We start from the raw sequence: 14,026 nt of genomic DNA on the forward strand, positions 1-14,026 counted from the left end.
GTGTGAGTGAAGTGAATGGAGTACATCCTGGGAGACACCAGCCCTGTAAAGTCCAGCAGATCTTCAGGATCTGATTGATGTAGAGGACCAGCAAGAATGAGGGCTTTGGTGGCAGAGAAACAAGTGAGGTGACTGATTCTATTTTTTTATTATAATTTTACACTTTTATCCAGAGGACTAAATAGAAAAGCAGGCTCTAGCTGGGGCAGAATCTGCCTTGAACAATCGATTGAAGAAATCATCTTTTGACCCAACCTTGCAAATAAAGATAGAAATTAACCAATCTGTCAACAACTCTAAAAATGAATGTGACTTCTTAATGTGAAATTGCCAGCACTTATTTACTACACTCCCCATTAATTGTCCCCATTCTCACCCATGTGTGAGTGATTATTTGTCAATTTTTTTTTGAAATTTAAAAGAAATTTTATCTATTTAAAGTCTGTCATGCACCAGAGAGTGTTTAATGTTTTTTTTTTGTATGTAATCTCTTAAGTGACACATCAGTTCCATAAAAGGTATTATTAGCCGGAAATAATTTTTTAGTGGCTTTGGTAAGTTCCCTCAAGTCACAGAATAAGTTAGTGATAGAACTAGATTTGGGACCCATTTTTGTCTTTGAAGCTTATCTACTTTCTGTTATGTTGAATGCTAGGAAGAAGTTCTGGCTACATTTGAACCTGTGCAGTTTCACAAATTCTTTAAAAAGCACTTCCTGGTAATGCCAATTTTTGACAAAAGTCCAGATGTTCTTTTTATAGCCCAATATCCAGCACAACAACTAGACACAGTGGATCCTCAATATTTGTTCAATTGAAATCTACCTTCGAGTTGATTCTGCCAACTTGACATAGCAGCTGTTTCCTATTAGTATTTGAAGGTTATGTCTGACCTTTTCTTGCAATACCACTGGGACCTCTCTTTTGATTTCAAAGTTATGATATAGAACATCCACGAATGAAAAGGTGGCTTTGCATTCAGACATGGGAAGGCATTCAGGAATCAGTGGGATTCTGAATACAAATCTCAATAAAATGAATATGAGAGAATATATAGGATGTTTGTCTTTCCATCTTCTATTTTAAGATAGATTTAGGAATCTCAGTGGTCTTGCCTGAATTGTTTTAGTGTTTTTGGTGGCCTCTAATCCTGAAATGTGAGACTGTATTTTTCAAAAATAATTTTTTGAGTCTTATATGTTTTCCTATCTAAATCATGTCATGAATTTGAGAAACATGAATCAGAAAAATATCGGGACTCCAGAGAAATGTAGAGTTGAAGGGTGGCCCATTTCCTAACTTGGCTCTAACTGCCAAGTGATGTCTTCATTGACATCAGTCCCCCAGAGGAATGAGTCACACAGACTATGTCTACATCTGTGTTCTTTTCTTGAATATTTCCAACTGATGGTCTGATAACATGTTATCTAGTGAGAATTAGGATATTTAATATTGTGATACTTTATGAAATCATCTTTATTTTTAATTGTTCATCTAGACATGCCAATGGGTATTGAGGCCGCATTTTGAGCAAAACTCACAATTTTTTCAAACCTTACATGTGTACACAAAATGACACCATTTTAAGGTTTTGCTTAAAAGAACAAAGCATGAGAAATACAGTGAGATACAAGCTCATAACCAAATCCAAATCAGTAAGCACATCTGATTCAATATGAGAAAAGATTACAAAACAAGTCTGCAATTTGTAGAAGGCAGTATATGAAGACCAGGGATACAGGATGCATGCCAAGGCTCTTTGTGGGAAACCATAAGCAGGGAGACACAGAGCTGGTTTCTACTTAGCCTAGCAGGGAGTTATGGATAGGCCAGGGTTTGGTGAGTCAGGTCTCACTAGTCATTGTTGCTCTTTGAGGAAAAGCAGACTCTGACTCTCAGGCCTGGCAGTGACGTATACTCTTTCTTACTTTGATCTTGACTTTGCCTTTAACTGACTAAAAATAGCCCTTTGAATCTTTTCTTCTCAAGCAATGACAGAATTAAACTTGGTAAGTCAGTAATTGATGATCCATGGGCTAGGAGAATGAGACTGTAAAGATAAAAATCCATGGATGACCCAATAGCATGTCTCAACCAGTCATGGGACTCCTATTGAGGTATCACAAGAAAGCCAGGAGCAGGAAATAAAAGAGTTTTTATACTCCTGTTCTTTTCTTTTCTTTTCCCCTTCCTTCCTTCCTTCCTTCCTTCCTTCCTTCCTTCCTTCCTTCTTTCCTTTCTCCCTCCCTCCCTCTCTTTCTTTCTTTCCTTTTTTTCTTTCTTTCTTTCCCAAAAAATGCAGAACTCAAGAAATCTCCACACAGTCGAATGAAAGAGACAGATGATATAGTTTATATATCCTGTCTCACCTTTAGATTTTTATGGTACTGGTAGATACCTCATAGGCTTCACCATTGGTTGTTGGCAATTTTGTCTGTGAGCTTTTCTTTAGGACCAATTGTAACAGAAACAATTTTGCTCTAAATACTAAGAACTACCAAGAAAACTCATTATCTTATGTATTTAAATAATGAAATACTTAAATTAAATAAAGTCTGCTTCCCTAATTCAAGATAGAGGTTCCATTAGCTAAAACAATGCCTTCTTTACTATATCTACTTTCTTGTGCCCAGTAACTGCTTTCCTTGATTTGATCTGAAACACATTAAAATTAAATCGACTATGTGAAAATGCTCTCTGCATTACTGAACCAAAGTAAGAGTGGAATCCATCCAGAATATTCTCCTTTGGAGCCTCACAAAGCTGAGAGCTTCAAAATATTAAAGAGAGGAACACATGTCAGTTTGTAGTTACTACAGAAAACAAAAGTTTCCATAACTTCCCTTCTTATCCATATCAGTAATTGCAACTTATCATTCACCCATTTCATAAGATTTTCACACTTTCTTCAGCACCATCTGACAATTTCTCTTCCTTTAATGAAAATGTAATCAACTTTTCAAATTTTCCTCCAAACTTTAACTCCAAAAGCCTCTTTCTTTCTATAGGGACTTATTACAGGCTGGTCAAGTTTCTAACATTTCATTTGTATATTAAAAGAAAGAAGAAAAAAACCAAACCAGTTGCACTTGGGAAATGAGAATTGCTGTCCTTTTTTGAATTTGAGAAACAGCTTGATCATGGCAGAAATGATCATTCTCCCACTATCACACAGTTCAAGGGTAAAATGAAAGGGACGTTGAGAGTTTTCAACTAACCTCAGTTATGATAGGACTTCTAAAGAAAAAAGTTCAATGCACAGAGTTTATAAGAGTAGAAAAGAATGCTGAAACTATTGGCTTTTTGTAGTCAAGTCTATACAGAGAAAAACGGTGACTAAATTCCAAGGTGCCTCTCCTTGCTACACTCCATAATTAACTACAATGACATGCCAGGAAGGTAAAGTTTGCCATGAGACTGAAATAATTTCTTTGCTCAAATAATATTAATTTCAGCTAAACAGTTGGTTAGTTGTTCACACGACATTAAAGAAAAAGAAAAAATCCAGTTACTATTAACACCAAAGAAATACTTGCTAACCATAGACCAAAGGTACTTTGGTTCTGTAGCCATAACAGACAAATGTGTGGTATGGGAGCCAGGAATTCCCTGATGGTTAGATGACAGGGTCACAGAAGGTTTTTGAGACCTGCTATGTCTCCTGTGAGGCTGACGCATCACCACATTCCATAACAAGAGTCACATAAACACAAGCTTATCAGCTGGTTGGTTAAAACAGTGTGGAAACTTGTTGAGTTGAAAAGTAGCTTCAGGCTTGCTGAAGGGTCTCATTAGTCTGAGGAAACAACGCTTGGTGCCATAGATTAAAACTATGGTCTCAAGCGGAATGCATGTGAAGTTTCCAAAAATGTTTCCTCCAAGACTTTATTCAGTTTTGGTTTGTGACCTTAGCTGGAAAGCATAAAGATGGACATGGGCAGGCAGTTTAAGTTGGGCAGTTTTCAGAAGATGAAAGATGTTTAAAGTTAAGGCCTTTATCTGCAAACAATAGTATATTAATAAACTCTATATCATATTTACAAATGCATTCTCATGTATTAAAACTAACAATATTCTGTTCACAGTGCCATTGTTTATACAGGTAGCAATCCCATAATACTCATGTATTTTGGCATGGGAATCAGTAGCGCTTGGTATTTACAGAAAATGTACATGTATGAATATAAACAGGTCACTGAATCCATAAAAGACAGATTGGCTAACGGTGCAAAGGAATGAACTGTACAGCACCTTCCCCCAGATCAGATAGGAAACGCGGTTTCTTAAATTGAGAAGATGCCAAATTTCTGACCCAAAGTGGCATAAAGTCAGTAACAAAACAATGAACCCCTGTTCAAGTTTGGGTACACTGAGTAATCTTAGTCCAAAGATTTAGATCCCTTGTCTAGTGCATAAAATATAAAAGTTAAAAAGATTTATTATTATTCTTATAATAATAATTATTATTAAAATAGAAGGTACTTTCTTTCACTCTCTTATTTGTGCTCTTGCACTTAAGACCAATATCCTTGGAGTTCCAAATATGCTGGTGTTTTTGTCCTGCAGATGGCAAACCCTAAGATACTCGGGTCTCAGGAGCTGCTGGTCACAGTGCGACCCAGGGCCAGTGGGGAACGTGGCAGAGGCATGGCTTCCTCCCAGTCTTCTCCTTGGGGGGCGACTGCCCCTGGAATCCGCTCCCACTTTCTTGAATGGAGTTGCTTCTTTCGGCAGCTAATGCTAGGTGACAAATGGCTTCTGTACACTTGGAAAAAGGAGGGAGGCAGGCAGTGGGAGCAAAGAGGCAATCAAGGGAGCCCCGAGGCCACCCAGGTTAGGGACGCAGGATCGCGCTCCTGGGGCGCGCTGCAGGTCGTCCTCCGCAGCGCTGGACCAGGGCAGGCGGCACTAGGGCGCGTCGCCCTCCGCCACAGTCTGCTCCTCCTTCTCAGTCCCCGGGCCCCCGTGGTCTGTGCTGCCCTTGCGTCTGTGCTGCTTGGACAACAAGCTCTTCCACTGGGCCTTGTTGTGTGCGAGGTGGCTTAGCATGTTCTCCGACAGGGAGCTGTTTCCTGTGAAGCGCGCCCACTCCCGGAACAGTGGCTCCACGATGTAGGTCATGAAACCTGCAACAGGCAAGGCCAACCCGTCACTTCCTTCATAAACACGACCTGGGGACCCGCGGGTGCCGGCCCGGGACTAGCACCAGGCAACAAGATATGGTCACCACCCTTAGCCTGGGAGCAGGAGATGCGTTTCCTTGGGCTGTGGCTTCATCTCTTTGTGCCTCAGTTTCCTGGTGTGAAAAGGAGCTGAGTACCAACCAAAGACTTAGGATCGTTACCACAATTCAGTGACTTAACAAGTGGAGAGTGTTTAAATGCTCACAAAGTAGACACTAAACTCAATAAACGTTGGCTATTCTTACTTACAGAAGGAGAAAGACATGTGCTGGGAGGGAGGAAAGGCCTGAGGCCATCAGGAAGGGCTACTGCCCTGATGGGACTATTCATATGTTTACCCTATACCAGAAGATTTTTTCAAGTTTATCATGTTATAGTTTGGTCTTGTTTTCATTGATGTTTAACAACTAAGTTTGGGTAATGAAATTTTAATTTTCTTTTCTTTTCTTTTTCTTTTTGGTACCAGGGATTGAACCCAGAGGGGCTTTACCACTGAGCCACATCCCCAGCACTTTAAATATTTAGAGATTTAGAGACAAGGTCTCCCTGAGTTGCTTAGGGCTTCGCTAAATTGGCCTCGCTAATTGCTTAGCCTTCTGAGCTGCTGGGATTTCACTGTGCAGGCTTTATTCACTTTCTTCCTTTCTTTCTTTTTTTTTTTTTTTAAGAGGGAGAGGGAGAGGGGGAGAGAGAGGGAGAGGGAGAGAGGGAGAGAGGGAGAGAGAGAGAGAGAGAGAGAGAGAGAGAGAGAGAGAGAGAGAGAGAGAGAGAGAGAGAGAGAGAGAATTTTTAATATTTATTTTTTAGTTTTTTGGCAGACACAGCATCTTTTGTTTTGTACGTGGTGCTGAGGATCGAACCCGGGCCTCACGAATGCCAGGCGAGCGCGGTACCGCCTGAGCCACATCCCCAGCCTTCATTCACTTTCAATCCAGATTTTTGTCTGCAAAAAGACCATGGCTTCAACTACGAGAGAAGATTGTTTGATATTAGACTTCTTTATTGCATATCCATTCTCTTAATGATTGAAGCTTTTGTGTTTTCCCTATTACACATAATTTGTTAAACAAAGATAACTTTCAGCCCAGGTAGGAATTTTTGGAATCATCACAAACTTGGACTTATTTAGGTTTTGATGTATTTTCTTGAAATGTAAATGTGGGGAGAAAAGGCAAATGTTTTTCAGCATAATAAAAAGTTTCCCACAACTAACTCTGTATGTTTAAAGGCATGTGAAGTACAAGGCTTGATTGGATCATATTTTTGTTGACCAAACAGCAGAGATTTGACCTTTGAGGATGATAGAAAGATGGGAAAAAGAAGAAGCAATGTAAAATATTTTTGTGTATTTCTGCATGATCTCATCTTATGTGAAATGTGATTTACATATTGTGAGAGTATTTTAGATGACCTGGAAGAACCCCAGGAAGAAAGTGAAGCCAGTGGCTTTATGTCTGTGTTTGTCATTTTGCTAAGATTATATAGGGAGAGAGCAAATAAGGATTTCCAATTTTATTTGCTATTTTATTTTTCTCCCTCACAATCTCCCTAATTTCTAATGTCTTTCACTGCAAAAATAATTAAATATTCAATATCTAAAGAGCTAGTTTGCAAAATGATGCTATTCTAAAGTTTGAAGTGTGAGTATCAAGTTTACTTAAGTATAACAAATTTTCCTGGAATTATATGTTTGCATTTATACTTCTCCAATAATACATATTTCTTACACTAGATAGGAAAGCAATTTTAAAGTCTGAATAGACATCTTTTTTTTTTATTGTTGGTTGTTCAAAACATTACATAGTTCTTGATATATCATTTTTCACACTTTGATTCGAGTGGGTTATGAACTCCCATTTTTACCCCATATACAGATTGCAGAATCACATCAGTTACACTTCCATTGATTTACATATTGACATACTCATGTTCTTGAGGCAGTTTTTCAAATAAGGGAAGACTTCTCACTATGGACTTGAAAGCCGACCCACGAGTGTGTGGTACCAGCCTCTCTTCTCCAGGGATGAGAGGACTTTGTGGCAGTATTATCCTGCCAGAGGGAAGGCAGTGGGGGAAGGGAGGAACGGAGTGGACATGGATTGAAGGAAAACCTCTTTTCCTTCACCTTTCTGTAAATTTTACTAATTTGATTTAATACTTTCTTTTTAAAATGCAGAATTTGGTGGAGAGAGGGGCGAAATGAATACATGGGGAGGGTTACTAAGCCCCGGTGGGGTCCATTTGGGTCAATATAGATTACTTACCTAGAAATTCTTTTCTAAGCATAACTGAGACCTGCAGTCAGGAAATTCTCATTTTGGATTGGGATAGGAAAAAAAAAAGGAGTGTATGTGGGGGTACATTTTTAGACAGAGGAAAGAGTTGCATTATTTAGGACTTGCTGGAAGATTATTGTCTTGGTGGGGTCTGGAGGCTACAACACCGACCAATCTTTTATCTATTTGTTTATCTCTGTTTTTCCAGGTTAGCTTGATCTACCCTTTTTACACTTTCCAACTCAGAACCAATGAGAGCAAGCTGATGTGGAACAGAGAGAGAGAAAGATTTATGATCTGAGAACCACATCATAATCACAATCTTTCTCTTTTCATAGGTGTTCTGGTATACCATCCACGGGATTTCCCTATTCACTCAACGCTACCTGTTTTTAAAAGAGGTATCTATGGTAACCACCTTTTCCTGAGCTAAAAATCAGGACATATGATCTGGCAAAGTGTGTTCTCATGACAACCACAGGACAGAGTCTCTGAAATCAGGCTGTCCTGCAAATCTAGGTTGTGTGCTTAACAGTGTAAATGTTTTTGTTTGGAGTAAGCGTGTGTGTGTGTGTGTGTGTGTGTGTGTGTGTGTGTGAGAGAGAGAGAGAGAGAGAGAGAGAGAGAGAGAGAGAGAGAACAGTTGCTTGGTAAATTTCTTTAAAGCTGGAGTTTAACATAGTGAGTATCAGGCTTAGGAATGGAATTTGCAGAATTGCCATGGCTTAAGTGTCTGCTAGGACAGAACTGGGTTCAGGAACTCTCAGACTACATTTCTGTTGCTGATGCTTCACTGGCCCCAACGATTTTGAACTGCCATTTGTCCTGGGCTCTATTTTTTTTTTTTTTTTTTATCATTTCTCTCCCATTTTCAGGGAGAGGAATCTGTTTAATTGTGAAAACAATAAAACAATTAAGGGCAATCTGGATAAAGAGGGATCATCCTTAATCTCATAATCCCAACATGCCTATTTGATTAATTGTATATTCCATTCAAATCTTAATAGCTGTGTTGACTTAGTTCCTATCTCTTGAGGATGATTTCATGACTCTTCTGTGGACTGTGGATTAGATCTGACTCACAGTGATGGTCATTTTAATTTGCTCAGATTTTCTCCATTTTCAGCAGATCTTTTCAGATGCCCTCTTCCTTCCCAGTGTCATGGTGTTAAGCCTTGAGTTTTACAGAATCCACAGCCCTGTGAATGCATTAAGCTAACTGAGGTCTGTGGAAACAGATAAAAAAAAACATAAACTGCTACAAATCAGGGCCAGAGATTACAAGGAAAAGAGTTGAAATTTCATGTTTGGATTCAATGGAAGGGAACTGCAAGGAGAAGAAAGGTTTACTTTAAATGTAGATGGAATTAGTGGGGTATTTTAAGGTGTGACAGAAATTCTTACTGGAGCAAAAATATTTTTTTCACTTAAGTGCCTAAAGTTTCTGCCATCTAATTTGATTCATGATCTTATGCATAATACAGTTACATAAAGTAATAATTATTTTGGATGCACTGACTGCACTTTAATAGTTTACCATAATGGACACTAAAAAAAGAGAGTATGGTTTTAAGAAAATGAGTTTTGAAGTACAGAGTGCAGAAAACAGGGATACCAGGCCACAGAGGATCAGGGCTCTAGGGGCCTGGGCCTTTGGAGTGAGGCTTAGGGATGAGGAATAGGGACCCACAGTGGATGGGCCCATAATTCCATTCAAACCCTAAAGAGAGTATAGATTCTAGTTACTTCTATTTGATTTGATTTTGATTTTATTCTAAACCAGAAAGTTAATACTGTAACTTTAGTACTGAGTGATTTAAGGGTCTCTAACAAAGTTACCATCCTATTTTTATAATTGAAAATTATTTAGTAGATCTGTCATGAATAAAGTGTCTATTGGATGCAGATGTTCAGACCTTCAGTGCTGGTCTTTAGAACCCTACATGTAGATCTTTTCTTTGTGACTCCTGGCAGAGGCGCCAAACGGCTCATTTCAAAGTGACAAGAAATTCAACTCACCAATCTGTATACTAGGGATTGAATCTTTCTGTTGATTACAAAGAGGACTGATTTCCAGTTCAAATTTCTGTTCAAGATCACCTAAGAATAGAGAGGAAGAAACACATTGGTAATCTAGAATTTATAAAACACGTGTCCATAGTTTTAATGACCTTGTTGGACGAAGTTATCCTGGGGATTACTGTCGCCTCCCTTGTTATGGTCAGGTGCTTGTTAACACAGACTTGCTCTGCCTTGCTCTGGTGACTTGCCTAAAAAGGTAAATTTTAAGGGAGTCAATGACCGTTTATAATGAGATCATTATAAACAGGTGCATTCTGGGACTAGAATACTTTTGAACAGATCTAAATAAACAAGAGAACAGCTAGTTTTCTAACGTGAAATAAAGGTTCTAGCCTTAAGTTCAGGTTAAGAAAACAGGACCTCCCCTTCCCCTACTTCCTCACTGTAGTCTGGTTTTACCTGAGACAACTGGGAACAATAAATAGGTAGGAAATGGGTAGAAGGACCAGAAAGATCTCACTTGAGAAGTAGCTCAGTCTGAAGCTACAAAATTAATCAAAAATAAAGTCAGAACACCATTTAGTGTTGACATGGATTCCAGCTCCCTTCCTCACCTCCACATTTTAGTTAATAGTGAGTTTTCAGTCAAGCACAGCACTTCCTCACCCTCATCTCAAGGCATCCAACTTATGTTTTTCCCCCTGTGTTAGAACATCTCATTTCCCCTTTCATTCACTCTTCTAGAACCCTAGTCTGGTCTCTCAATAACTCATTCTTAATTTTTGCTTCTTAGCTAGTTGGCTCCCATGTGTTCCTTCCGTGTCAACTATACATGTTTTCCTGGGTGCCCTTTCTAAAATGGTACCCATTCTCTTGTTCTCTACTTTAGCCAAGCATATAGGGCCCTCCATGGTTCTCTCATCCTTACCCTCTGTGAGAAGGAGCTGGTCCACAAAGCAGGAGCAGAACCTCCCCACACCCAGTGCCTTTGTCCATTTCCATTTCCCTCTAGTCTAGTGCCATCCAGTAGGATGTTTTTGGTGATGAAAGTGTTCTCTGCACTGCCCACTCTGGTAGCTCTTTGAAACATGATCCATATAACTGAGAAACTAAAATTTAAACTTTGTTACATTTTAATTAAATTTAGTTAGCTACATATGCCTCATGGCTACCATACTGGTAAGTGTAGAGCTGAACCCACCCTTCAGTTCCCAACACAAACCCCACTTCATTCAGCACCAAGTCCTCCCCTATGATCTCTATCATTAGGGGTCTTCCAATGAGATCATTTGTTGTCTCATTTATTCAACAGGCATTTACAAAGCACTTGTATGCTTCAGGCATTTTACTAATCAGTGTACAAAGAGGAAAGTCTAATAGTCGTTTCCCTTTAGGATCTTTGCTGATTAGTATTTTGAGAGTAGAAAACAAACTGGTTGCCACTTCTTCATATTAATCATAATAACATCCCCAGTGGGGATTTGTTCATAGAAAAACCACATTTTTGCTGAGGATTAGACAAGGCTGGAGCATATGTTTAAAAAAATGCTTTGGGAAACTGGGTTTATGAGGAGATGCCAATCCATAGTCAAAACATGACTTTCTTAAGGTATTGAGAGTGGGGAGGGAGGTGCATCGTGTTTGGAATATCGATCTCTGTTCTAAGAATCTAACACTTTTCCAAATTCATAGAACCTCCTTTGCCTTTCCCTTTTTCTTAAAACTTTGATTTTAAGAGTTTGCCTTTGCTTGACATTATGAGTCACTTTGTCCAGGACTGTTGGTAGTCTGTGGAAGCCTACCTGTTGGTAGCAGGCTGGGATGAATTGGGACTTAAGTCCAAATCTTAAACTGCAAACTAGAATACCATCAATCAAATTGATACAAGTCATCCTTATAGAATTAAAAAAATAATTCAGTATGGAGGACAGGCTGTTGGGATGAGCAGATAATCTGGTCTTGTTCTCAAAACAGGCAGAATTTCTGCCAGAAGCTATTAAGTAAAAAGGACCCAATCTTTCTCTATTCCTTCCTCTGCCAGGAGACATGCCAGAGAAGTGTATGAAAACTCACCTTTAATAATCAGTAACAAATGTTCTACTTTTATAATGCTGTACATGCATATATTATTGGGAAAAGTTTTATAATTCTGTACATGCATATATTATTTTTTATAATGCTGTACATGCATATATTATTGGGACAAGTTTTTGCAAGAAGATTAGGTTACCACTGATGCCATTACTCCACTTAGTTAACAACTTTGATTCACTAACTCTATGGGATTTAATATCTGCATGAGTGTTGTGGTTCTTGCCTCAAATTGCTCAAAATGTAAATAAGTGGCTGGGCCTGGTAGCACATGCCTGTAATCCCAGCAACTCAGGAGACTGAGGCAGGAGGATCAAAAGTTTGAGGCCAGCCTTGGCCACTTAGTAAGACCCTGTCTCAAAACAATAAAATAAAATAAAATAAAATAAAGGATTGGAGATGTAACTCAGGGGGCTCAATCCCCAGTACTGAGTATAATCCCCGGTATGGCAAATATAAAGCAAAGTACAACAAATTTAAATAAGGAGCTAGATAAGCAAAAACAAGATTTAAACCCCAATTGATGCCAGAAGTAGCACAGGATTGAGTCAAAACCAAGTGGGTCAGAGTAGAATCTTTTCTCTACACCATTGTTTGATCTCCAAGATGAAGATCCTAGCACTTCTCCCACTGCTATTTCAATAGTTTATATATTACAGAGCAAAGAGAGTACTTATCCTACTTAATTCAAAACCTCTTTGCTCCAATTTCATCATATTTCCTTTTGCTTTGCCCTCAGAGGAGATTTTATATCATGGGCAACTAGAACTGAGCGTTTGATTTCTCAGCTCTCACTCCCAATTCAGGTATAATCAAACAGTTGTAGGGACTTCATGAGCACTTCTATTCTGAGAGGAAAAGGTGGTGAGCAGAGCCTTCTGGCCCCACATGAACTCAATTCTTCTTTGTCTTCTGTCTTTGGGGCCACCACAATGTCATTGACACATCTTTCAATGGAGGCTTCTCCAAAAGGCTCACTGTTGCTATTTGACCTCCCCACAGAGCTGGTCTGTGGGACACTTCAAGCTTTGTTTGTTCTCAGCCTCTCTGACCTGATCCTGTCACTAGCATGAGGGCACCAGAGATGCCTGAACAAATATCCTGGATGTTGAAACCAGGCCTGAAGAAACAAGGCTGTGTTTAAAGGCCAATCTTCCACCCAAGGGCAAGGTCCTGCTTGCTAAGTCGTTGCCTTATTTCTGAAGGAGGGTAATCTTTTCAAAATTATAGCTTAACTCAGGGCCACTTGTCTTTTCACAGCAAAATTCTCCTGCCTCAGTGTTGAAATTGTGTTTGAAAGGATAGACTCAACTTTCGGTCAGCTATGTTCTATTTAATTATTAACCTTGTTTGAGAAAAAGAGAGAGAAAGTCATATCAAAGGATTGAAGTCCTATTTGAGGGGAGACGGTGACCCCAAATGGCACTTAGCCTTTAGGCTGTGCTCAACTTATAAAAATGAAGGTCAGGGTAAAAATCAAACTGTTTCTCACATTATCATATCCACAGAGGAGAGCTGTGTACATGTAAGTGTCGATTGGTTTATGTATGTATATCTTACTTTCACTCCTTTTTGGTGCCTCATTAATACCTGTTGCCATAGCAAATCAATGTTATTTGTTAATTTTTTTTTCCACAGAAGATTTGGATGGTTTGCAAGAGAGCTAAAGAGAAAGGTTAGGATAATAGGAATTTGAAGAACAAATGTCACGATAGATTAGCCATTTCCTGTTTTATTAGGAGAGATGCCTAAAAGGAGAAGGGGGAATGCAGTCACTGTGGGATCTCTACTAACCTTGCCTGTAGAATTCTTCACAGACCCTTTCACTCCACTGCTTGCTCATCTCCCAGATTCTACAAGGATTGCAAATGTCAGCACACTTCAAGGCGATCTGAGAAGGGACAGGGCAGAGAGAGATTGTCAGAGGATGACCCTTCAATTGCCTGTGAACCTGAAGCCAAAGGGCTGTCACATCAGCCAGCCTAGTAGTACCAGCCCCCAATTCACAGAGGGCCTCCCTGACATGCCCCTTCGGGAAATAGCATTTATTCATAACTATACAAAACCCTTCATTTAGAACTCCTGCTTTATAGCAGAGAGAGGGAGAGAAGAGCCACAGTCCAGGGACATGGAGCTTCCTGGAAGAGACCTGGGGTGGGCAAGCCAAGGATAGCCATGGCCTGGTTCCTTCCTTCTATAGCCCCACTCTTCCAGGCAGGGAGGCTGCAAGGACCCTGACCAGGCTCAAGTGAGATCATGTGTCACCCGCTTTCATGCTGACCCATTTTATACATCACTTAGGTTATGTGTGTTTGCATTTATGAGCCTGCGTCTGTGTGTGTATATAAGCTCAGACTACTACCAGGGCACTAAATCATATGAAACCTAGGAGTGATGCATTTGCACAGCTACCTCAGGGCCTCCTTGGTCTGGATCAGGGATGTGATATGCTTTG

General features: G+C 39.6%; 1 protein-coding gene across 2 annotated transcripts in view; it reads right to left on the reverse strand.

The window, feature by feature from the left end:
- Positions 1–1,457: 1,457 nt before the first annotated feature.
- Pde7b (phosphodiesterase 7B) overlaps positions 1,458–14,026 on the reverse strand; it is a 310,553-nt gene continuing 297,984 nt past the window's right edge. For both annotated transcript variants that reach the window (XM_005329794.5, XM_005329793.5), the window contains 3 exons: positions 13,366–13,462; positions 9,478–9,558; positions 1,458–5,125 (listed from right to left, as the gene is read on the reverse strand). In XM_005329794.5, coding sequence (XP_005329851.1) covers positions 4,908–5,125; positions 9,478–9,558; positions 13,366–13,462 — 396 coding nt within the window. In that variant the 3' untranslated portion in view covers positions 1,458–4,907. The remainder of the gene's footprint in view (positions 5,126–9,477; positions 9,559–13,365; positions 13,463–14,026) is intronic.

The sequence above is a fragment of the Ictidomys tridecemlineatus genome, chromosome 8 (assembly GCF_052094955.1).
Source record: "Ictidomys tridecemlineatus isolate mIctTri1 chromosome 8, mIctTri1.hap1, whole genome shotgun sequence".
In the NCBI taxonomy this organism is placed as follows: Eukaryota; Metazoa; Chordata; class Mammalia; order Rodentia; family Sciuridae; genus Ictidomys; species Ictidomys tridecemlineatus.